General features: G+C 40.6%; 1 protein-coding gene and 1 long non-coding RNA gene across 4 annotated transcripts in view; one reads left to right on the top strand and one right to left on the bottom strand.

The window, feature by feature from the left end:
* The window catches only part of LOC132426069 (uncharacterized), a 181,007-nt gene that overhangs the window by 97,576 nt on the left and 56,319 nt on the right, over positions 1 to 27,112 (bottom strand). The window lies entirely within an intron of this gene.
* CC2D2A (coiled-coil and C2 domain containing 2A) overlaps positions 1 to 27,112 on the top strand; it is a 135,748-nt gene that overhangs the window by 58,152 nt on the left and 50,484 nt on the right. The window contains exons 14-17 of the mRNA XM_060012793.1: positions 1,891 to 2,031; positions 5,333 to 5,489; positions 6,465 to 6,700; positions 16,634 to 16,811. Coding sequence (XP_059868776.1) covers positions 1,891 to 2,031; positions 5,333 to 5,489; positions 6,465 to 6,700; positions 16,634 to 16,811 — 712 coding nt within the window. The remainder of the gene's footprint in view (positions 1 to 1,890; positions 2,032 to 5,332; positions 5,490 to 6,464; positions 6,701 to 16,633; positions 16,812 to 27,112) is intronic.

Genomic DNA, 27,112 nt, shown 5'->3' with positions numbered 1-27,112 from the left:
AGTGGTTGAGAATCTGCCTGCCTATGCAGGGGACACGGGTTCGAGCCTTGGTCTGGGAAGATCCCACATGCCGCGGAGCAACTGGGCCCGTGAGCCACAACTACTGAGCCTGCGCGTCTGGAGCTTGTGCTCCGCAACAAGAGAGGCCACGATGGTGAGAGGCCCGTGCACCGTGATGAAGAGTGGCCCCCGCTCGCCACAACTAGAGAAAGCCCTCGTACAGAAACTAAGACCCAACACAGCCAAGAATAAATAAATAGATTTAAAAAGAAAAAGAAAAGTGTTACCCAGCTCCCTAATCATAGTTGCCTTTTCCTCTTCCTCCATAGTCTGGCAACAATCTAATTAAATATTCTTTCGTGATTCTTTGCTTCTCTAGCTCATAGGTCAAATTTTACTTGCTAAGCGTTCTTTTTAGCATTTCTGAGAAACTATCTTGTCAGGGACTAAAAAAGGAAGTAGAAAATATATCAGAAAGGCTTAAGGTGTCATATAACTCGTAAAATAATTTCATATTGCAGTGTTTTTTAAAGGAGGCAGGAGAGATAGCTGCTAAAGGCATAAGAGAAGAACAGATCACTAGGTAATGACAGATAATATTTGTGGACCACTTACCAGATGTCAGACATGGTTCTAGTATTAATTAACTCGTTTACTCCTCCCAACAACCCTGTGAAATAAATTCTGTTATCATCTCTACTTTCAGATAAGGCATGGAGAAGTAAAATAGTTTGCCCAAGGCCGGCTAGAACCAAGATTTAAATCTGGGTATCTTGGTTCCCACATCTGTGCCCTTAACCAGAATGCTTTACTGCTCCTCAAGAAGAATGTTTCTTATTCTAGTTCATTGCCTCCTAGCTTTTCTAAGGTCTTCCGAGAGTCCCAAATCTTGGCTACCCAACCACTAACTGGCCATCAGCTTCTACCAGCTTCCTTTTCCATGACACCAACTGAATGATCAGAAACCTAGACCTCTGTGTTTCTCTGCACCATCTCCAGACTAAGTCATCACAAGTACAACCAACTTCCAGACACAGGCCTTCCTTCTGGAGTTCAGGAGGTGATGATTCATGAAACACTGTGCCTATGGTTTCCTAGGGCACTCTGTCAGTCATTTATCTATGTGTCTGTCTCCTGAGCCAAGTTATAAACTCCCTGAGAACAGAGACACCTACTATCTCCTAGGAACCACTTCTGAATCCCCTGGAATGACACCTGATACTTGCTCAAGAAAAAAAAAATCTAATTAATTAACTAACTAATGGCATAATAGAGTACATTTGGCTATTATTTGTAGAGGGGGCTTAAAGTAAGGCATTACATAATTCCCAAACACTTTAAATAATATCAATCACAATGAAAGCATTTTCAAAAGAAGCCTCTTCAAAGCAAGCCAGAAATATCGCTAATCTAGTCAGCACTGAAAACTCACCAAGGGATGTAGTAACATTACTTCATCTCCTAAAGGTAGGACTGGTGACTAGTGTTAACACAGGCAGACTTTAATATACTTGTTAACTGGGGCAGCAACATAATTTCCTGTTTATCATAGTTTAGTCCATGAGAACTACGTTTACTGGGCCCCTTATTTTTATAATTTCAAAAGTGGCTGTTTAAGATTGCACAGTATTAATGAGAATTTTAAATGGTAATTTAGTTTAATTGAAGTCAGATTCTACTAGAGAAAACAAAATCAAATAACCTATAAAAACAGACCAGCATCCTATTGACTTCAAATTTGCATTCATATTTTTGGTTTTCTAGTACTAAAGAAATATCATAGCTGTGAAATTAACTATACAATCACTATAGCATTATTAGTTTCTTTTCCTAATTTGCAAACACACCTAAATAACTTTTAAATATATATCCATGTATTATATCTTGTAGGCAAACAAGAAAACTGCGTGATGCTGAACAAGAAAAAGATCGAACATTACTTAAGACCATCATAAAAGTCTGGAAAGAGATGAAATCCCTTCGAGAGTTCCAGAGGTTTACAAATACACCCTTGAAACTTGTTTTGAGAAAGTAGGCTTTTTTCAAAAATTGTTTTATTGGGTTATATCATGCATGGGGGAAATGTATTAAACATAGATACAATTTTTTAAATAATTTTAAAAATAATAATTACAAATGAATAACCATGTGCAACTCCCCAAGTTAAGAGCTAGAACATTACTAGTATCTGAGCATCCCCCATGTTCCTAACCCCAATTACATTTCCTCTGTCCCAGAAGTAACCATTTTCTTGACTTTTATGATCAGCGTTTCCTTGCTTTTAGTTAATAGCTTTGCCATCTATGTGTAATCTCTAACACTTAGTCTAATATTGCCTGTATCTGACTTTTCCATAAGTGAAAGTATATTGTGTGTATGCTTTAGTGAACACACACCTGTTTCTTTTCTTCAATACCACTGGAGATCATCTCCTTTTCGGCACACAGTTGTAGTTAATTCTCTTTGCTCTATAACACTTCATTATATGAATATAACAAAATTTGTCTATTTTACTGTTGATTGACATTTGAGTTGATTCCATTTTTCAGCTGTTATAGACAGCACTTCTTTTTTTTTTTTTTACATTTTAAAAGAATGAATTGTATTTCTCAAAATTGTTATAAAAATGTTACTCAGTTTTCAAGTACAATTCATCATTTCTTAAGTGCCCACTCTGTCATGCGTTGTGCTAGACTCTTGGGCTACGCTGATGAAGGAGATAAACATCATCTCTTTCCTCCCAGAGCTTCCAGTTTGGGAGTGAAGGGAACACAGACAATGAAATCAGACGGCACTTTTATAGACGTTTTTGTATGTGTCTTTTTAGGGTACGTGTGCCTAAGTTTTCCAGAAATATACCTGGAAGTGGAATTGTCGAGTCTTAGGGGATGTGCTTCTCCAAATACTTATACGCTGGTTGCAGACACTTTTCCAGAGTGTTTGTGCTGACTTTCAGTTTGACCAGTGTTCCTATGGGTCCACGTCACCCATATCAGCCCTATCACCTGATGTTGTCAAACATTCACATTTTGCCAATCGGATGGCGTGTTTTAATTTATATTTCTTATGCATGAATTGGCCATTTTGAATTCCTCTTTTTCAAAGTGTCTGTTCAAGACTTTTGCCAATTTTTGAACTGGATTGTTTGTCCTTTTATCTTTTCCATTATTTGTAGAAGTTTGGTATATATCCTGAACATGAGACCTTTGTCGATGTGTGTTGCAGAAATCTTCTGTAGTTGTCTTTTTAGTAGTTTGCTGCTTTTTGAAGAATAGTAATTCTTAATTTTAAAGAGGTAGAATATATTAGTCTTTTCTTTTCTGATCAGTGCTTTTTGTTTGAAGAAATCCTTCCCCTGAATCAAGTAGATATACTACTATATTGTCTCCTGTAATCTTCATATTAATGAAGATTAATCTTTCAAATTCCAAATTCAATTTGGAATTGATCTTTGTGTGTGGTGTGGAGAAAGTATGCTTTGATAATATTTATGCAGTTGAACTGACTAGACTTTGGTACATAATTAAGAGTACAGTTATCACAACACAACCATGTTCTGCATATTAATTCAAGAGCATCTCTGCTGCTGGTTTTGGTCCCTTCCTGTTTGTTTCATCTGCATAAGTGATGTGCCCATACTTCTACAGGAAAAGTGACACATGAGGGCAATTATCTGATACTGTGCTTTGAAAACAGTCAGTTTTTAGCCAAAGATAGCTGCAAATTGTGATGCTGGGGGGTTGTAATTATCATAAAACTGAGAAAACATTCTGCAGTTTCCAGGACAAACACAAGACTGTGCTTTATGAGGGCAGGGATCTTGTCACAACTGGGTATCTGGTCCAAGACAGCACACCTGCCACGTAGTATCTGCTCAATTAATATAAAATATATAATATAATATAAAAACAAATTCAGATAGCCTGTACCACAGAAATCGTGGATGTCTTCCAGAAATCCCAGTGTTTTGGCTTCCATATTCCATCTTCCAGGCCATCCCTTCCATCCAGAAGCAGAACATAAATAGTTACAAGATTGTTTTCTCCTTCCTTCCTTAAGTTTAGGATAAACAAAAATTGATAGGAAATTTACCGTTAAGGTCACCTCTAGGTTACAAACTTCCTTTTTGTGATACTTCACATCGCTTCCACCCATAAGTAGCTGTGTCCTAAATTCTTTTGGAGTGCCCTTTCTTCACATTCTTGATTCATCTAGCTACCTTATGATACAGCATTATTTCTTCCTGCAAAAATATTTAAATTTCAACTAGTTTATTCATGCCTCTGATTAACAAGGAGAAAAGCGAATGAATATATATCAGAGATGGAACATAACTTGGGGGCCAAATTTCTCTGATGTTTATAAATTTCAGGTGTTTCCCAAGTGATTTCTTCAGTAGTAGCTTTGTAAGAGTCTGCGCCTTGGGGGCCTGTTAACTGCTAACCCACCAGGCCACACGTGTACATATGCAAACATTGGTCAGCTCTAGGCTAAGTTTCTCTAAAAAGGAGCTGGAACTTTAGGAGAGTAGAACTTGCAGGCCAGACCATACTGATCGCATTAGGAGATAAGCACAGGGGATGGGTTGAAACAACTCTGAAGTGCTGGGTGGGATGTGCTGGATACCATGCTTGCCCTCCCCCACCCTCCTGGGGAGTCACACTGCCCATCCGCATGTAAAGGGCTCTGCAAAGCCCTTTACAAAGCAACATGGAAACTTCACATTTGTTCAATCTTGTGTTGATTTGGCCACAGCACCTTTTTTTGGAGGGCACCTCATAGAACCAGAACTCTACAGAACACACTGCGGGAAGCACTGCTCTGGGTCAGGCTGAACATTAATGCACTGTCAGCAGAATCATCAAAGAAAAATTCAAATTGTCAATCCAAAGTCAAAAAAGTAGCTTCAGGGATTTGGTAGCAGCATAATGAAGTGGTTCCTCAGAGACTTGAAGAATTAACAAAATAACTACAATGAAACTGCTGTCTCTGTCAGCTGAGAATTTGCAGGCACTGTGTCAGGGTGCCATCTGGATCATCTAACTCAGTGTGGCTTTGTGGCTTAGTGTAAATAGATTGGGCTCATATTCCAGCTCTTCCATTCACCAGCTGTGTGTTCTTGGGAAAGTTACTTAACCTCTCTGTGCTGCAGTCTCCTAGTGTATAAAATGCTGAAGGTAATAGTATCTGCCTCACACGGTTGTGAGCTCACCTGTGCAAAGCTTGTAGGAGAGGAGCTGCCACACACGAGCCCAATACAGGTATTTGCTGCTATTATTACTCTATCACTTAATTTCAAGAAATAACTAAGGTGTTATAAATTATTTTAAAGGGAAAAAGTTGACCAGAAAGCTGATGAAGAAGCATATGAAGCAGAAATTCAGGCCGAGATAAGTGAATTGTTGGAAGAGCACATGGAAGAGTACGAACAGAAGATCAAGGAATACAGAAGTGCACAGCAGCAGTGGAAAGCCTGGAAGAAAGCCCAGGTCTGTAAACAGCCTTGAACAGAGCTGACCTGGGGGACAGGAAGGGTCTGGGTAGAGGCACCTTGAGACAGGAGGAGGGAAACTGGGCACACAGACTGGGGTCCCCTGCCTGCTGTGCTCTGTCTCCCTCCCAGCCCCCTCGCTAGGGGACAAAAGGATGAGAGAATGAACTGATTAATGCACATGTTGAAAAAGCCACCCAGCCTGCTGATACCAGAGAAAGGTTTTTCCAAAAACAGTTCTCTGTATCATCCTGGGGCTGTTTGAATGAACCAGCAATAACCTGGTAATCGCTCATGTGCCTGTCAAGCCCTGTGATACGTATTTTACTATTTTACATGACTTACCCTATCTAATGTAGGGTATTGGTGCTTCTGGGCTTCCCCCAGAAAATTATATAACTTTATACATATGACCTTGCAAAACTGGGACAACAAGTAATAAGTAATCCAGGGACAATAAGTAATAGATCAAGGTGACCTGCAGTGTCAGTTGTATTCACAAGCCTCACTTTAATTTCAAGATGTATCCTTGGGATTTCCCTGGTGGTCCAGTGGTTAAGACTCTGTGCTTCCACCGTAGGGGACACAGGTTCGATTCCTGGTTGGGGAACTCCCGCATGCTGCGTGTGCAGCCAAAAAGAGATGTATCCTTGGTCTTTAAAGCCAATACTAATGAGCAGATGAATAGTTAACTTTTTTAAGCTCTCTCTAGGGACCAGGCACTGTGATAAGTTCTTTCCAGCCATTACCTCATTTCAAGAGACCTGGAAAAAGTTTCCTATAATTGTTCCCACTTTGTAGACGAGAAAACTGAGGCATGGACAGGTCAAATGGCTTAGTGAGCTGCCTGAGTGCACACAGCTGGTTGAGGTGGAGCTGGGTTTGCATCCACGTCTATCTGATTCTGAAGACTGTGCTTTTTAAAGAAATTCCAAAATTCCTGTTTGACATAAGGTTGCCTCTTACCCAACAGAGGGCCAAAAAGAAGAAAAACAAACAAGCAGTCGAAGAACATCCTGATGAGATGAAGGAGCCAGATCCTGGGGAGGAGCCTGTGAAACCTGTCCCTCCAGAGCCCACAGATCGGGCTGTGATAGAGCAACAGGTGAGGGAGAGAGCAGCCCAGAGCCGGAAGAGGCCCGGGGAGCCCACGCTGGTCCCAGAGTTGAGCCTTGCGGGGAATGTGACACCCAACGACCAGTGTCCCAGGTGAGCAGATGCTCCAAACATAACTGAGGTTGACATGTGACACACACACTGCACCATGTGGAATGTACATCTCCTGACTGACATGGAATGATCAGGAGAATCATGAAGTCTCTGTAGATATTTATTAGGTTGGACGATATGAAATTGCAGGTATTTGTCCCGATTTTGGCGATTTCATATGGTTCACCCGCCCAACGCATTGCCATTGGCCACTCAGGAGCTCATTACCAGAAGCTGCCTGTAGGGGACACTCTGCACAGTGCCTGCCTGCATGGCTTCTAGTTCGGAGTCTTTATCTGTAACCTCAGTGTATCTTTTTTGTCCACTGCTGGCACACCCCCTATCCCTGGCACAGATACCCAGATCTCTCCTTGGCCCTTGATTTCAGCTGCTCCTAGGCCACCTGCTGTCTTTGAAGGCCTCACAGAGCCTCCCAAAGGAACTGTGGATATTCCCTATAGTTTGAGATAAAGTCAAGGCCATCTGAGGCCATCTGAGGCCCTCCAGATCTGGTAGAATTACATCTCTAGTCATTCATATGTGATCCCTAAAAGATATAACGTTTATAAATCTATACATATAATAAGTTCATAAACACACATATATATGTTCATCTTTTTTTTAGAAATTTGTAATTTAATAAAAATATTTTAAGTTTGCTATTTATTTCTTTCCTATACTTTACAGAGATGGGTCTCAAAGTGTAACCCCAGGACCAGCACCATCAGCATCCCTGGAGAACTTGTTGGAAATTCTCAGGTTCTCCTGAGACCTGCTGAATCAGAAATTCTGGGTTAGGGCCCAGAAAACTGTGTTTTCACAAGGTTTCCAGGTGATTCTGATGCATGTTAAACCATACTGTTATCTACTAAAGGAAATATATTGAAATAATTATTACCACCAGATCCCAGGCCTAATACTCCAGTACCCAGAAGACCTATCATGAACACAGGGAATATCTCAGACTTGAATCTTCAATACTCCACCATAGAAAGTGAGAAGTCAGCATCAGAGATATTAGGATGCAGGGGTTAACCAGGATGTCTTTATAAGACCCCACAATCTTCTTAGTTTCAAACTTCTATTAATATGCTAATAACTTACTTCTACACCGTAGCTCCCTGTGCATTTTCATGTATTCTCTCAACTTCGTAGCATTCAGATGCTATACATAAGTAAACTGTTCCCCAGCACTAAATTAGCTACTTTCAGGCCACAAATACCATACCGTATAACTTTGTTATGAACATTCAAAATATGTGACTTTGAGCATGTTTTTTAAAGGGAAAATTTAGGCTTGATTTTACAATCCTTTATGGTGAGTCCCATTTTGACCAAGAATGTATACCTCAGTCTGAAGTTTCTGAGTTTTCACTAGGCTTGGGGACTATAAACCAGATTGCCCCAAGCCAATGATTATAAGCCACCCTCTTCATCAGGCCATCAGGTCAAAGAGGGCCATGCAGAAGACGGAGGTGTTTTAGGTCTGTTGGTGGCATGAGGTTGCAGTATTGGGAATAAGCCTTTTAAAAACCCTGAATGAAGTCTTTGGGGGTCTTGGATATTTCTCAAGATTTGTTGTTAAATGTCTTTTATAGAAAAAAAAAAAATTCAAGTCAACTGAGCAATTTCATGCCTGGGATGGGCCTAAATTATGGAGAGGTAGAAAGTTAAAACTACCCACTCAATTTAATGAGTACAGAATTTCTATTTGGGATGATGAAAACATTCTAGAGAAGGACAGTGGTGTTGGTTGCACAACATTGTGAATGCACTTAATGCCACTGAATGGTATACTTAAAAATAGTCACAATGATAAGTGTTATGTTGTGTCTATACATCATAATATAAAAAAGAAAAACAACTACAACCCAAAAAACCCTGAGTGTGTTTTAGATTTTTATGTTCTAACCTTTTAATTTCCTTAACAAACTTGAGTTGCTATTGGCTTAATCAATAACTGGAATTTGTAGTGGGCATCTCTGCAAATATGTACAATAAAATTAAAGACCGCTCTTGAAGGTTTTGGTTTTTTTAACTTCGTGGCTATAAGAATGATATGCTTCGAGAGACCTTCAAGATGGCAGAGGAGTAAAACGTGGAGATCACCTTCCTCCCCACAAATACATCAGAAATACGTCTACATGTGGAACAACTCCTACAGAACACCTACTGAACGCTGGCAGAAGACCTCAGACTTCCCAAAAGGCAAGAAACTCCACACATACCTGGGTAGGGCAAAAGAAAAAAGAAAAAACAGAGACAAAAGAACAGGGACAGGACCTGCACCTCTGGGAGGGAGCTGTGAAGGAGGAAAGGTTTCCACACACTAGGAAGCCCCTTCACTGGTAGAGACAGGGGGTGATGGGGGGGAAGCTTCGGAGCCACAGAGGAGAGTGCAGCAATGGGGTGCGGAGGGCAAAGTGGAGAGATTCCCACACAGAAGATTGGTGCCAACCAGCACTCACCAGCCTGAGAGGCTTGTCTGCTCACCCGCCGGGGCAGATGGGGGCTGGGAGCTGAGGCTCGGTTTTCAGAGGTCAGATACCAGGGACAGGACTGGGGTTGGCTGCCTGAACACAGCCTGAAGGGGGCTAGTGCGCCACATCTAGCCGGAAGGGAGTCTGGGAAAAAGTCTGGAACTGCCTAACAGGCAAGAGACCATTGTTTCGGGGTGCACGAGGAGAGGGGATTCAGAGCACTGCCTAAACGAGCTCCAGAAATGGGTGCAAGCCGTGGCTACCAGCGCGGACACCAGAGACGGGCATGAGACGCTAAGGCTGCTGTTGCAGCCACCAAGAAGCCTGTGTACGAGCACAGGTCACTATCCACACCTCCCCTCCCGGGAGCCTGTGCAGCCTGCCACTGCCAGTGTCCTATGATCCAGGGACAACTTCCCCAGGAGAACGCAGGGCGCGCCTCAGGCTGTTGCAACGTCACGCTGGCCTCTGCCGCTGCAGGCTCGCCCGGCATCCGTACCCCTCCCTCTCCCCCGGCCTGAGTGAGCCAAAGCTTCCAAATCAGCCACTCCTTTAACCCCCTCCTGTCTGGGTGAAGAACAGACGCCCTCAGGAGACCTACAAGCAAAGGCCAAAATTTAAATTTGGGGCCAAATGCAAAGCTGAACCCCAGGAGCTGTGTGAACAAAGAAGAGAAAGGGAAATTTCTCCCAACAGCCTCAGAAGCAGCAGATTAAATCTCCACAGTCAACCTGATGTACCCTGCATCTCTGGAATACCTGAATAGATAACGAATCATTGCAAAATTGAGACGGTGGACTTTGGGAGCAGCTGTAGACTTGGGGTTTGTGTTCTGCATCTAATTTGTTTCTGGTTTTGTATTTATTTTAGTTTAGTATTTAGAGCTTATTATCACTGGTAGATTTGTTTATTGATTTGGTTGCTCCCTTCCTTTTTTTTTAATATATATATTTTTTCCTTTTTCTCTTTTTGTGAGATGTGTACGCTTCTTTGTGTGATATTGTCTGTATAGGTTTGTTTTTACCATTTGTCCTAGGGTTCTGTCTGTCCTTTTTTATTTTTTATTTTTTTAGTATAGTTTTTAGCACTTGTTATCATTGGTGGATTTGTTTTTTGGTTTGGTTGCTCTGTTTTTTCTTTCTTTCATTTTCTTTTTTTCTCTTTTTTATTACTTTTTTATTTTTTACTTTAATAACTTTTTATTTTATTTTATTTATTTATTTCATTCCTTGTTTCCTCTTTTTTTCCATTTACTTCTAAGCCATGTGGCAGACAGGGTCTTGGTGCTCTGGCCGGGTGTCAGGCCTGTTCCTCTGAGTTGGGAGAGCCGAGTTCAGGACATTGGTCCACCAGAGAACTCCTGGCTCCATGTAATATCAAACGGCAAAAGCTCTCCCAGAGATCACCATCTCACTGCTAAGACCCAGCTCCACTCAATGACCAGCAAGCTACAGTGCTTGACACCCTACGCCAGAAAACTAGCAAAACAGGAACACAACCCCCCGCATTAGCAGAGAGGCTGCCTAAAAGCATAATAAGGTCACAGACACCCCAAAACACACCACCAGATACAGTCCTGCCCACGAGAAAGACAAGATCCAGCCTCATCCACCAGAACACAGGCACCAGTCCCCTCCACCAGGAAGCCTACACAACCCACTGAACCAACCTTAGCCACTGGGAGCAGACACCAAAAACAATGGGAACTATGACCTGCCCTGCAAATAGGTGACCCCAGACACAGTAAGTTAAGCAAAATGAGAAGACAGAGAAAAACCCAGTAGATGAAGAAGCAAGGTAAAAGCCCACCACACCAAAAAAATGAAAAGGAAATAAGCAGTCTACCTGAAAAAGAATTCAGAGTAATGATAGTAAAGATGAGCCAAAATCTTGGAAATAGAATGGAGAAAATACAAGAAACGTGTAACAAGGACCTAAAAGAACTAAAGATGAAACAAACAATGGTGAACAACACAATAAATGAAATTAACAATTCTCTAGAAGGAATCAACAGAAGAATAACTGAGGCAGAAGAAAGGATAAGTGACCTGGAAGATAAAATACTGGAAATAATTACCACAGAGCCCAATAAAGAAAAAAGAATGAAAAGAATTCAGGACAATCTCAGAGACCTCTGGGACAACATTAAACACACAAACATGCACATTATAGGGGTCCCAGAAGAAGAAGAGAAAAAGAAAGGGACTGAAAAAATATTTGAAGAGATTATAGTTGAAAACTTCCCTAATATGAGAAAGGAAATAGTCAATCAAGTCCAGGAAGCAAAGAGAGTCTCATACAGGACAAATCCATGGAGGAACACACCAAGACACATATTAATTAAACTATCAAAAATTAAATACAAAGAAAAAATATTAAAAGCAGCAAGGGAAAAACAACATGCAAGGGAATCCCCATAAGGTTAACAGCTGATCTTTCAGCAGAAACTCTGCAAGGCAGAAGGGAGTGGCAGGACATATTTAAAGTGATGAAAGGGAAAAACCTACAACCAAGATTATTCTACTCTATCTCATTCAGATTCGACAGACAAATTAAAACCCTTACAGACAAGCAAAAGCTAAGAGAATTCAGCACCACCAAACCAGCTTTACAACAAATGCTAAAGGATCTTCTCTAGGAAGGAAACACAAGAGAAGGAAAAGACCTACAATAATGAAACGAAAACAATTAAGAAAATTGTAACAGGAACATACATTTCGATAACTACCTTAAATGTAAGTGGATTAAATGCTCCAACCAAAAGACATAGACTGGCTGAATGAATACAAAAACAAGACCTGTATATATGCTGTCTACAAGACACCCATTTCAGACCTAGGGACACATACAGACTGAAAGTGAGGGGATGGAAAAAGATATTCCATGCAAATGGAAATCAGACGAAAGCTGGAGTAGCAATTCTCATATAATACAAAATAGACTTTAAAATAAAGACAATTACAAGAGACAAAGAAGGACACTACATAATGATCAAGGGATCAATCCAAGAAGAAGATATAACAATTGTAAATATTTATGAACCCAACATAGGAGCAACTCAATACATAAGGCAAATGCTAACAGCCATAAAAGGGGAAACCAACAGTAACACATTCATAGTAGGGGACTATAAAACCCAACTTTCACCAATGGACAGATCATCCAAAAAAAAAATAAATAAGGAAACACAAGCTTTATATGATACATTAAACAAGACGGGCTTAATTGATATTTTTAGGACATTCCATCCAAAAACAACAGAATACACTTTCTTATCAAGTGCTCATGGAACATTCTCCAGGATAGATCATATCTTGGGTCACAAATCAAGCCTTGGTAAATTTAAGAAAATTGAAATCATATCAAGTATATTTTCTGACCATAATGCTATGAGACTAGATATCAATTACAGGAAAAAATCTGTAAAAAATACAAACACATGGAGGCAAAACAATACACTACTAAATAACCAAGAGATCACTGAAGAAATCAAAGAGGAAAACAAAAAATACATAGAAACAAGTGACAATGAAAATACAATGACCCCAAACCTATGGGATGCAGCAAAAGCAGTTCTAAGAGGGAAGTTTATAGCAATACAATCCTACCTCAAGAAACAAGAAACATCTCAAATAAACAACCTAACCTTACACCTAAAGCAATTAGAGAAAGAACAATAAAAAAAATGAAAAGTTAGCAGAAGAAAAGAAATAATAAAGATCAGATCAGAAATAAATGAAAAAGAAATGAAGGAAACAATAGTAAAGATCAATAAATCTAAAAGCTGATTCTTTGAGAAGATAAACAAAATTGATAAACCATTATCCAGACTCATCAAGAAAAAAGGGAGAAGACTCAAATCAATAGAATTAGAAATGAAAAGAAGTGACAACTGACACTGCAGAAATACATAGGATCATGAGAGATTACTACAAGCAACTATATGCCAATAAAATGGACAACCTGGAAGAAATGGACAAATTCTTAGAAAAGCACAACTTTCTGAGACTGAACCAGGAAGAAACAGAAAATATAAACAGACCAATCACAAGCAATAGAATTGAGACTGTGATTAAAAATCTTCCAACAAACAAAAGCCCAGGACAAAATGGGTTCGCAGGTGAATTTTATCAAACATTTAGAGAAGAGCAAACACCTATCCTTCTCAAACTCTTCCAAAATATAGCAGTGGGAGGAACACTCACAAACTCATTCTACGAGGCCATTATCACCCTGATACCAAAACCAGACAAAGATGCCACAAAGAAAGAAAACTACAGGCCATTATCACTGATGAACATAGATGCAAAAATCCTCAACAAAATACTAGCAAACAGAATCCAACAGCACATTAAAAGGATCATACACCATGATCAAGTGGGGTTTATCCCAGCGATGCAAGGATTCTTCAATATACACAAATCAATCAATGTGATAAACCATATTAACAAATTGAAGGAGTAAAACCATATGATCACCTCAATAGATGCAGAAAAAGCTTTTGACAAAATTCAACACCAATTTATGATGAAAACTCTCCAGAAAGTAGGCATAGAGGGAACTTACCTCAACATAATAAAGGCCATATATGACAAACCCACAGGCAACATCGTTCTCAAAGGTGACAAAATGAAACCATTTCCACTATGATCAGGAACAAGACAAGGTTGCCCACTCTCACCACTATTATTCAACATAGTTTTGGAAGTTTTAGCCACAGCAATCAGACAAGAAATAGAAATAAAAGGAATCCAAATCGGAAAAGAAGAAGTAAAACTGTCACTGTTTGCAGAAGATGACTTGATACCATACACAGAGAATCCTAAAGAGGCTACCAGAAAACTACTAGAGCTAATCAATGAATTTGGTAAAGTTGCAGGATACAACATTAATGCACAGAAATCTCTTGCATTCCTATACACTAATGGTGAAAAATCTGAAAGAAAAATTAAGGAAACACTCCCATTTACCACTGCAACAAAAAGAATAAACTACCCAGGAATAAACCTAGCTAAGGAGACAAAAGACCAGTATGCAGAAAACTGTAAGACACTGTTGAAAGAAATTAAAGATGATACAAATAGATGGAGAGATATACCACTCTCTTTCTTGGATTGGAAGAATCAACATTGTGAAGATGACTATGCACCCAAAGCAGTCTACCAATTCAATGCAATCCCTATGAAACTACCAATGGCATTTTTCACAGAACTAGAACAAAAAATTTCACAATTTGTATGGAAACACAAAAGACCCCGAACAGCCAAAGCAATCTTGAGAAAGAAAAATGGAGCTGCAGGAATCAGGCTTCTGGACTTCGGACTATACTACAGAGCTACATTAATCAAGACAATATGTTACTGGCACAAAAACAGAAATATTGATCAATGGAACAGTATAGAAAGCCCAGGGATAAACCCATGCACATATGGTCACCTTATTTTTGATAAAAGAGACAAGAATGTACAATGGAGAAAAGACAGTGTCTTCAGTAAGTGGTGCTGGGAAAATTGAACAGCTACATGTAAAAGAATGAAATTAGAACACTCCCTAACACCATACACAAAAATAAACTCAAAATGGATTAAAGACCTAAATGTAAGGCCAGACACTATAACACTCTTAGAGGAAAACATAGGCAGGACACTCTATGACATAAATCACAGCAAGATCCTTTTTGACCCACCTCCTAGGGAAATGGAAATTAAAACAAAAATAAACAAATGGGACCTAATGAAACTTAAAACTTTTGCACAGCAAAGGAAACCATAAGCAAGATGAAAAGACAACCCTCAGAATGGGAGAAAATATTTGCAAATGAAGCAACTGACAAAGGAGTAATCTCCAAAATTTACAAGAAGCTCATGCAGCTCAATACCAAAAAAACAAACAACCCAATCCAAAAATGGGCAGAAGATCTAGATAGATATTTCTCCAAAGAATATATATAGATTGCCAACAAACACATGAAAGAATGCTCAACATCACTAATCTTTGGAGAAATGCAAATCAAAATTACAATGAGGTATCACTTCACACCAGTCAGAATGGCCATCATCAAAAAATCTACAAACAATAAATGCTGGAGAGATTGTGGAGAAAAGGGAACCCTCTTTCACTGTTGGTGGGAATGTAAATCAATACAGCCACTATGGATAACAGTATGGAGGTTCCTTAAAAAACTACAAATAGAACTACCATATGACCCAGCAATCCCACTACTGGGCATATCCCCTGAGAAAGCCATAATTCAAAAAGAGACGTGCCGCAATGTTCATTGCAGCAATATTTACACCAGGACATGGAAGCAATGTAAGTGTCCATCGACAGATGAATGGATAAAGAAGATGTGGCACATATATACAATGTAATATTACTCAGCCATGAAAAGAAATGAAATTGACTTATTGAGGTGGATGGACCTAGAGTCTGTCATACAAAGTCAAGTAAGTCAGAAAGAGAAAAACAAATACCGTATGCTAACACATACATATGGAATCAAAAAAACAAAAAAAATGGTTCTGAAGAAACTAGAGGCAGGACAGGAATAAAGACACAGATGTAGAGAATGGCCTTGAGGATACGGGGAGGGGGAAGGGTAAGCTGGGATGAAGTGAGAGAGTGGCATGGACTTATATACACTACCAAATGTAAAATAGATAGCTAGTGGGAAGGAGCTGCATTGCACAAGGAGATCAGGTCGGTGCTTTGTGACCACCTAGAGGGGTGGGATAGGGAGGGTGAGAGGGAGATGCAAGAGGGAGGAGATATGGGGGTATATGTATATGTATAGCTGATTCACTTTGTTATAAAGCAGAAACTAACACACCATTGTAAAGCAATTATACTCCAATATAGATGTTTAAAAAAAAAAAAGTGATATGCTTGCCTGGATACGTCCTATGTTCTACTGGGATTCAAATGACCTTTAACAATAAGGAACATTTCTTAATCCCCTGCAGCCAGTGAGCAGTGACTCACCATTGGAAAATGTTAAGAATAAGCTTGGATCTTGGAAAAGCAGAGTTGACCCAACTGCTACAATATGCTATTATATTTATAGGTTAAAACATCCTCCCCAAACATAAATCACTACTAGCCTTTATGGTCTGAACTGACTCCATTTAACAAATAATATAATTCTGTTTACTTTAAACTTTGGGATACAAATGTAATGGTTGTTTGAAATAATTAAGGAGACCGTAGCACAGTGATGCTTTAGCACAGTTCTAAATCCCCTGTGGCCTTTTCAGGGCCTCTTATTTCATATCACACATACTATTTATTATATTAAGCGCTGCAAGACCTATGACTGCCTTGGTTCAATGAAGGCTAAAGGGACTGAAGCTCCAGCTCCAGTGTATCTTATTCTGGTCAGTGACCATTTGTCAAACACTCCAGTTATACTTAGTAAATGAATACTGACCCACCAGTGAATGGTCTCACTCTGCAGGGTGGAGGTCTTGCGAAGGGAGGACGTCAAGAGGCGCTCGCTGTATTTAAAGGTGACCTTCAACAACAAGGAAGTGTCCAGGACCGACAGTCGGCCACTTGGGGCCGACTTCCGTGTTCACTTTGGACAGATTTTCAACTTGAAAATATTCAACTGGCCGGAGAGTTTAACACTTCAGGTACATATTTTAATTATAGTCACTGTCCCAAGAATTTTTGGTCATCACAGGTGCGAGATGGTTTTAAATCATCCATTGGCTATGCTGGTGTCCTGATAGATTCTCAAGGGGAACAGAAGGTCAGCTCTTCCTGGGCACGTCTTAAGGTCTTGGCAGAAAAGATCTGTTACCCCACTTGGCTCCTAGAAATGCTGGCAGAGTAACTGGCCACAGTGCTCAAGTGTGTGTCTCTAGACGAGGTGGGGGGATGAGGGAGGATGGGGGACGGTAGAGAGGTCTCTGGCTCATTCATTGGAGAACTTCAACGTCACGCTGTACCAAGATCCTAGCATAATATACCAGAGAAATCAACTTCTATAATCACAGGTGGTTATAATGGGGGGTTGGGGTACAGGTGCTAGGATCCCCCAAAATAAATAAAGCTCCCCACTAGCCTAAATGCCACCATTAGCAATATATTTATTTGTGTCTGTTTTAGTTTCCTAAGGCTGCCATAATGAAGCACCACAAACCTGGTGACTTAAGACAACAGCCATTTTTTCTCTCACTGTTTTGGAGGCCCTGAAGTCTGAAATCAAGGTGTCAGTGGGGCTGTGCTCCCTCCAAAATCTCTAGAGAAGAACCTTTCCTGCCTCTTCAGCTCCTGGTGACTCCAGGTGTTCCTTGGCTTGCGGTAGCATCACTCCCATCTCTGCGTCCATCTACACATGGCCTTCTCTTGTCTGTGTGTCCTTTTTGGTCTCTTAGAAGGACACTCTCGTTGGATTTAGGACCCACCCTAATCCAGTATACGCTCATCTGGATCTTTAACTAATTACACCTGGAAACACCCTATTTCCAAATAAGGTCACATTCTGTGGTTCCAGGTGGACATGAAGTTTTAGAGGACACTATTCAATCTACTACAGTGTCTTAGGCTTGCTGTTCTTATGGCGAAACCTCTCTTATGATGCTGACAGATTCTCTTTTATGATACTAATAGGCATGTTACTTAGGCTTGCAAATATGTAGCACAGGTGCCTTTGTTTGCCATCTACCACCCATGCAGAAATCACTAATCCTCATCCACCACTTGTGCAGAAATTTCTCATTCTTATCCACCACCCTTGCCAGAAATGACAATTGATCATGCCCTATTTTCCCCCACTGAGCCTGGAAATAACTTCAGAATCCTTCTCAACACTGTACTCCAGGCTGCCACTACCCACTGATTGTAATTGACATTAAGTCTGCAGATACAATTACAGCTATGTAATTATTAAAATATTTAAATACTTCTCTACTGAATAGCAAAGAGTTTCCATCCTGGACCCCCAAAATGCCACCCTGGCCACATAGACCCCACTTCCAAGACCCTCTGGACCTTCTTACAATGGACCAGTTAAAGGGTATGTCTGAACAAGGTTAATGCCTCCAGGACCCTGTTCCCTTGTACAGTAACAGCTCTTGTGATTGGTTAGCACTTGGCTGTGAGTGCCATTCAACGTTTTGAATATCAACCCCTGTCTAGACTCAGGTAGTTGAAAACCTTCTAAAACTCGTAGAGGAAGTTTGAAACAGCTAAGATAGGGGGTTATTTTGACAGTGGGAAGGAAGCACAGTAGAAATGCTCAGAATGAAGTAGGGATGCCAAGAAATGAGATGGTGACCCTGAACCGGTCAGCACTGGGCACGCAAGGTCAACCACCTGGGTTTGGGGCTTTCCAGAGACTGTGGCAATTTTGTCCTTCTCCTTTCATCCCTGATCTCGGGGTGGTGAGGGCTGAGGGTGATCCTCATGTACAAAGCACCTGGCATCATGACTCAGGCCAAATTCCTTTGCTGTGCTGATAACAGCATTGATAGCTACAAAACGGAAAAATGTTTTTCTGGAAAGTTTAGTGCTAGGCTTAGTCCAGTCACTCATATAATTATGCAAGAACCCATCTGATTTTTAAGGAATTGTCTATGTATTTGGGAACTTAAGAAAAACAGAACGAACTTACTTTGCTGCTCAACTTAATATGGGTGAGAGGAGAAAGTAAGGAGATTTTGTTAAAGTAAAGAATGATATGAGAAAGGGGATTGAATGCGGAGGTTTGGTGAAAATGTGAGTTTTTCTTAAGCCTGAAAATTCCCTATGAATATCTGTGAGAAAATAATCTCTACATTTCTGCATGATGGGGTGATGGTGCCTGAAGGTGAGAGCAGAGAGTCACCCAGCTCTGCACTGGGAAGGGAAGCTGAGGGCACCTCCAAGTGGATGGCTGGTGGGCTTGCCTGGTACTAACAACCCTGCCCGTGGTGGCAGGTCCACGCCGACTGTGCACCCCTGCTCCCCTGGAGCCCCTGCTGAGCCTGACTGCCTACGTGGAGGGCTCCTCTTCCTCTGTCCCTTAGCAAAGTTGTATCTGAGGGGCTCTGAGATCCTGCTGACTGGATTTCATCCCATCATCTCTCCCTGTGAGAGGCACCATTATTTGAGTCACTTAACTACGAGGCACCATGGATCCAAAGACACAATCCCATTTCAGATTTGTTGAAATTAGAAAATCTGGTATTCTTTGTACCATGAGAGGCCTTTCTTAGCCAGAGATTCTCTGAAGTGCAGAGCCTGAAGGCAGTGTCTTTCTGTTTGCATGGCGAAGGGCTTTGGAACATTTAAAATCCAAATGCCTTTGGGTGGAGGGTCACACCCTGCTGGTTCTGAAGCCCCACATCTTTACTGCTTCCCACATGAACCCTCCTGCCCTGGCCCTGCACACTTGTGTGTGCTTAAGCTACAGTTTAAAGCAAGACTTAACTGCACAGGGAAAACTGTCTAAGTGAAGAATAAAACTTGATGGAGAAAGTAAATAAACACAAACTCCAAAAGCCAGCTCGATGCTTTGCTGTCACCTGCTCTTCACCATGGGAGGTTGCTGGGGGCCCTTAAGAGTCTTACCTGTCCCACATCCACAGAATAGCAAAGATTTCAGCTACGCAGAGTTTGCCCCCTTGTTTGAGATTCATCCTTGACTCCTCCCCTTCCTCCCCTGCAGCGGAAAAACTGATGTTGAGGAAGACCGAGATTCACGTGAGAAGATCAGATAGAGAGCTAGAGGGAGGCCAGGGAGAGCAGCAGACAGAACATGGCAGGTAGGAAGGACTGCGGGCCTCTGAAAGAGACCCTCCCACACTGAAGCTAGTGCGAAGGACAGGAGGGAAGGCCCTGGCATCCGGGTGTCCAGCCTGCGTCCCTGTTGGTTGGTGAGAGCTCAGACCACCTGGCCAGTCTGTGAAGCCCTCTCCCACTCTGGGCCATTCTAAATGTTCTGAATTACCATGTAGGAAAGACATCCTCCACCTTCCACTAATGTACCAAGACTTTATTTCACATATATTCTAAAACATAAAGGAAGCCTCCTATACTATCGCCCATTGACTCTCTTGAATATTAACTTGCTATGGATATTACAATCAAAGTAATTTTATAAAGTAATGTGAAAAGGGTATTCTCTAAAATATTATGAAATGAATTTTTAAATAAAAAAACAAAACTTTATCCTACAATATTAAGAATATACTTGTAAGCTATTATCTTGGCCTTAAGAGCTGAATCATGTCATCTTCTTTAAAAAATTACAAATTAAAGGAGTCTTGGGTAAGTTCTTAAACTATCCATAAAGATTTGATAACTGATCAAATTACATATCATAATGGCTCAGTGGCCTAATTTTTTATAATTGAGTAGTGGTTATAGATGAAATTAATTTAGAGGATATTGTATTTTGACTGTCTAGGAATAGTACTGTGTCATTTGGAAATTTTCCATATAACTGCAAGTTTTGAATTAGGGAAGGTTCAAGGATTACTGGCAACTTCAGGAGGATAAGAAAAATCATCTTAAATGCATCTGTTTATGCCAGTGCTATCAGATTTCTTTAGAGGGTAATGTGTTTCAGAAAATGTTCCCAGATTGTCAGAACTATAATGCATCAGTTGATGACTCAACAACCAAGCCCTGAATGTTGCTTAATTGTTGAGAGCCAGCTGAGGGTCTGATGCTGAGCCAGGAGTGTAGTGGAGCATTGGAAGCCATGTGTAAAGGGAGGTATACACGGCCCTGTCTCAGGGAGCTTTAAATCCAGCTAGGAGATGCGAGAGAGACAACTACAAAGAAGCAACGCTCAGTGCAGTACGATACACAGGACTACTGAAGGGAACAGTGTTGACTGTGATGTTTGACTTCTTGCATGTTTTGAACCACAAGGCTCAGTGTTTCCTAGCCAGGCTTGAGATAGGAATGCCAGGGCAGCCCTACAAAGAAGAAGAAAAGTCCACAGGCTGGCCCAGAAAGCCAGGAGTGAGGGGATGGGGTTGGGCCTCACAGCAGAAATGGGAGGAAGGAATTAATTAGAGCAACACTGCAGCCTTGAAAGAAGGACTGACAGGACTTGATGATGGTTTGACTAGAGGGAGTAAAAAGAAAAGGAATCAAAGTTGGCCCCAAGGGAAGGGTGAGATGCGACTTCACAGGATGGGAGCTGGAATGGGACCAGAGCCCTTCCAGAAAGGTCTTGAAAAGGTCTGGCTTCTGAGGTCATTCCAAGATAAATGCTTGGTGTTTTCACAAAAAAGAAGTTTGATTTAGAAAAAAAAAAGCTTTGTGATAATGACCTTCACTTCCTTATCATTCACATCTATAATATCACCCCATATTCATCTTCTTGACTCCCCAAAACTAACAGCTGTTGTGTAATACTGCTGGGTGGCTTTGAAATATCTTAGCATTATTATTTTTTCCTTATGAAGCAATCCTGTTGAGCTTTCATATTCCTGGCATGTGGATTGAGATAGGGAACTTTTCTGTTTAACCAACTTGGCAATAACTCGAGTTTCCCTTCCCAGAGCCTCTCCTGATTTCCCTGGCTTTTCTGCAGAATTGCACTCTCCAAGTGGGAAAACCAATCCTATTTGGAGAAGTGTCCTTGATAACCCTCCTGTAGCTCACTGGGACAGGGGGAGAGAAAATAAAGATACCAAAAGGGACTCCTTCCCAGAAGCTTGGCAGGGAAAGGAAGGAGGGAACTGGATCAGGGGTCTGAAAGGGGACCATGGTTTACTTTAGGGTGTAGTTGACTGGAGCACAGTTGTCAGCTATGGGAAAAGCAGCCAGTCCAGAAAACCTGGATGACTTGGAAAATAAAAAGGAAAGTTGTAGGGGGAGTGGGTGGGAGAAGGGAAGGAAAGAGGGTGGGAGTGTTGAGGGAAGGAATGCCACAGGATACTGGGAGGGGTGGGATCAAGGCAGAATAGCATGGTCCTTTGAGTCAAGAGTGATGACACAAGGGAGGGGGTGGAAGGCTGGCCGTAAGGGGGTTCACCTCCAATGCCCACAGCCTTTTCAGTGAAGGAAGGGAGTCTGTGGGCACAAGAGTAAGGAAGGGTTGATCCAACACTGAAGGGAAATGGGGACATCAACCAAGAGACAATTAACAGACTGGATGATAACATCACCGGTGGCTGAGATTACAGGGCAGCCACTCATACCAAATCCAACGCCACCATGTGCAAAATACAAAACTGCTGTGTTTTGTTTTGCTTTGTTTTGTTTAGGTTTTAAAATAAGAGAAACATGACTTAAGACCATGCAGTATAGACTACTTCACGATGGATTCTTTTTTATCTAAACTTAACGCCCCTACATTTCTAAGGTTTGTCTTATCTATACAGTTCTAAATACTGTTAGCAGGTAAATTTGCACCAGAGTGTTGAGTTAAAGCAAACACCATTCCAAATGCAGGAGAAGTTAATAAGAATCACATAAATAGTTCCAATTTGGTAGCAGTTGATCTAATTGCTATTCTGAATTCAATGCTGCCTTGCTTTATACAACAGGAATTTTTGAACAGCTGAACATAAATTATATTTCCTGTCTTGTTTCTTCATTAACATTCCACCTTCAAACACACACACACAAACACTCATTTTGCTTAGAGCAGTGCTTCTCAATGGAGATTATGTTGCCCCCCCCCCGGGGGGTGCCTTTTGGCAATGTCTGGAGACATTTTAATGATCACAAGTGGTGAGGAGCTACTGGCACCTCTAATAAGTCGAGGCCAGGGATGCCGCTAAACATCTTACAATGTACAGCACAGTATACTGCAACAAAGGATTGTTCAGCCCCAAATGTCAACAGTGCTGAGGCTGAGAACCCCTGACTTAGAAAGAAAATGAAAATTAAACTTAATTATACAAAAAGTGATTTGCAAATACCTATAAAGCCCAAAGTGCCCATTTTCTGATTTTTAAAAATAGCATTTCTGGGCTTCCCTGGTGGCACAGTGGTTGAGAGTCCGCCTGCCGATGCAGGGGACGCGGGTTCGTGCCCCGGTCTGGGAGGATCCCACGTGCCACGGAGCGGCTGGGCCCGTGAGCCATGGCCGCTGAGCCTGCGCGTCCGGAGCCTGCGCTCCACAACAGTGAGAGGCCCGCGTATCACCAAAAAAAAAAAAAAAAAAAAAAATAGCATTTCATCCTAGCATTAAATAGAACTGCTATTTAAAAAATTAGGGTGTCTTGAAAAGACAGATCTTACATGTTAAAGTTTAATTTAAATAAAAGAAATTCTTATTTTACAAAGCTTACTAACATCAACTGGCTACCTTTAAAAGGTAGGGTAAAAAGTTTAAGAAATTTTTGGATTTTTTTGGTTTTGTGGGATGGTATCCATTTTTCCTTATTTAAAAAAAAAAAGTTGATTATTACCTTCTGAGACAGTAGACCCAATCAGCAAACCCTCCATTTCCCCAGAGTCTGTAGTTGCCTCTGTCCTACAGACTCAGCACCAAGATTCTCCAATTCATTTCCTCTCTGACACTAGACAGGAATGTGTTTCTGGAGACGGGGAAACAGACCCTTCCACTGACATCTACCAGAAATGCCCTTTATGTAGTAACTGCATGTTTTATTGGGCATCATTAACCGTGGTGACCAGCACAGCACATCCACAAGGAATTAAAAATCAAAACAGAAGCTCAGAGGCATCTCTTAAGGTCCTTCCACAATATAATACTTGATAAACTATTAAAGTCTAGCAGGGTTGTGTTTGCAAAGCCACTGGAGTCAGATAATATAGAAATTTTGTCCTGTGCAGCTGAGTAAACAAACACTGAATTCTATTATGGAAGGGGATATAAGGAATCTGAAAAATATTTGGATTTGTTTTTATTTTTAGATGTGTTTCACACCCTGATTTAGTTGCCCTGGGTGTTGGGCTGTTTGGGAATTCATTAGTCATAGGAGTGGTTAAGAAAGACACAAAGTCAGGCAAGATTTAACTAAATACTAAATACTGCATTTATGTCATCTTGTGAAGCATTTTACCAGCATAAATGGTATTTTCTGACTGTTGGTATGGTTTCTATTGCCTTAACTTGAAGGGTTTTATTAGCTCCTGATTTTTTTAAAGCATTTAAGGCTTAATGTAGTTTGTTTTTCACCTCCTTGCCTTTGGGTTCCTAGAAATACAGATGATTTAATTATAAATATGGAATATGCCATAAAATTCCTATAAGGCCTCAGAAACTTAATGTCTTCCTTGAAAAAAAAAGTGTGTCTTGAAAAGACATTCTTACAAGTTAAAATTTAAGTTAAATAAAAGAAATTCTTTTGTCATAAAGCTGAATAAAATCAGTTGGCCAACAAGATTTAATGAGATATTTGGGAAATGTTATCATGTTTATGAAAGATCTTTGTAAACTTCAAAGTATTATAAAAATGCACATGCTTGTTGTCAACTGTATGCCCAAACAAAGAAGGAAGAAACATTTATTGAGCTCATACAGAGGGAAAGAGGCTTTTCATCCATCTCAGCTAAACTGCACCACTGCCTTCCTGCTGAGCTTTGGGTAACATCCTCATTTTACAATGAGAGCAAAAGTGAGGGGAATGTCATGCCCAAGGTCACACAGCAGAGCTAGTAAGTTGCAATGTCAGGATTCAGTCCCAGACCAGTTGAACCACAAGGCTGCCCTGTCCTGTCCACCACACTGCCCTCTGCAGGCTGTGGGAGGAGCTGACAGTCATGTGGGGAATAAAACAAGTCAGGTAAAAAAATCTGAGAGCCGTACTACACCCAAGTCTACCAGCTGTTCAGAGAAGAAAACAGTTCCATTCCATGGATTTATCATCTAACAACTTACTTCTATTAACTGTTCTATGTTTAACCTTTTGAGGAACTGCCAGATTGCTTTCCAAAGTGGCTGCATTATTTTACATTCCCACCAGGAGTGTGTGAGTTTCCATTTTCTCCACATCCTTGCCACACTTGTTTTCATTTGCCTTTTTGATTGCAGCCCTCCTTGTGGGTGTGAAATAGTATCTCAGTGTGGTTTTGCTTTGCATTTCCTTGACCGATAATGATGCTGATCGTTCATACAAGCATTATTCATAATAGTCAAAAAGTGGAAACAACCCAAATACCCATCAAGTAAAATGTGACATAGCCATACAATGGAATATTATTTGGCAATAAAAAAAGAACAAAGTACTGATACATGGTACAACATGGCTGATTCTTTAAAGCATTAAGAATGAAAGCTAAGTGAAAGAAGTCAGTTACAAAGAATCACAAGGTGTATGAGTCCATTTACTTAAAATGTCCAGAATAGGCAGATCTATAGAGACAGAGTATATTTGTGGTTGCCTAGGGCTGTCGGGAAGGGGAGGTAAAAAGGGAAATAACTGCTAGTGGGTATGAGAGTTTTTTCAGGGTGACGAAATGTTCTAAAATGGATTGTAGTGTTATTTTTCTGGATTTTGTGAGTTTATAGCATTTCCCAGCTTTTAAAATTTATACTTCGTTGTGATTTGTTCTCATTCTAAACAGTCTCTTCTGTAAAAATAAATAAATAAATTTTGTCCAAAAAATCAGAAAAAAAACGGGAGTTAACCTGCTCCCATCTAAATATATTAATTCACAGATGGTAGGTACTGAGCAGTCAAAGGGAAATCAAACAAGATCCCTACTTTCAGGAATCTCACCATCCAGTAAGACAAATGATGCATAAACAACGAATTTCAATAGAGGGAATAAGCATTCCCACAGGGAAATCATAGGGAAAGGTGGTGGCACCTAAGTAAGTATGGGTGGGCATGTGGCAGGTCTCACTCAGTGTCCAGTACAGCAGGAGCACCTTCCAGGGAGGTAAAGCCCCTGCGCGAAGTGGGCAGTGCACCCTCGCCTTGCTGAGAGACCAAGCAAGCCCCTTGAGGGTCTGAGAGGAACTCAGACAGGAAGAGTTCGGTGGTCTTTTGATCACGATGGCCCATGCTAAGGTGATCCCTTAACCTTTGATTGTAGCCATTGTTTTTATAGCACTTCCATGTTTTGTGGTTCTTTCATTCAGATTTTAAATTATCTTTCAGTCATTATTTCTCACCAATCTATCTAAAGTAATTATACTTTATGGATCATGGTTATGGCTTTAAAAGGTTTCTTAATTGTTTAATCACCCTTCTGATTTTCCTTGACCAATGAGGAAGATGTAAGAAAAAGTGTACGAGTTTTGAAGTGAAACAGTTGTAGATTCAAATCGCAGCTTTGTGACTTAAGAGATGAGGGACTAGGGGAAGTTTCTCCCCTTTGTCGAGCCACACACATCCATAATCTAGAATTGCTGGGTCTGTTATCGCACTTAATCTTTACCACAAACCGTCCTTCATAGGATTGTGGTTAAGTTTAAACGAGATAACAGACGGCTTCATACAAAGGAATGTCTCAGTGAATTAAAATTTGGGGGGAAGTACAAAAAATTTTAAAGAAAAACCCACCATTTTCTCAGACTGAAACTTGATGCCAGTGAGTCCATAACTGAACAGGTCAAACCAAGGTCTCCTGTGCAATAAACAACAACCTGCTACGTGTTCTTTAAGGTCTGTGATATTATAAAACTGGCAGGCTCTTATGAGAGGTTGAGGTAAGCAAAAACAATGGCCCTCCTTTCTCCATTGGAGTTCTGAGCCAATAAAAATATAGAGAAAAAGTGTTAAAAGTGGGATCACCTATAAATTAATAGAGCCTTGAGGGACATACCAATCAATTGCAACGTACGGAATAAATTGTGATGTTAATTCAAAGTAATTTTTTGAGACTCTAAAGAGCATTTGAAACTTACTGATATTTGACATTATTAAGGAATTGCTGTGATAATAGTATTGTAATTATGCCTTTTTATATCCTTCTCTTTTAGAGATACATATTGAAACATTTACAGTAAAATGATGTCTGAGTTCAAAATACTGGTGGAGAGTCAAATGGTTGAGAGTGTAGATAAAAC

Source organism: Delphinus delphis, chromosome 5 (assembly GCF_949987515.2).
Source record: "Delphinus delphis chromosome 5, mDelDel1.2, whole genome shotgun sequence".
Taxonomy (NCBI): domain Eukaryota; kingdom Metazoa; phylum Chordata; class Mammalia; order Artiodactyla; family Delphinidae; genus Delphinus; species Delphinus delphis.
Note: the sequence above shows the minus strand (reverse complement) of the source record. Positions and strands in the feature narration are given on the sequence as shown.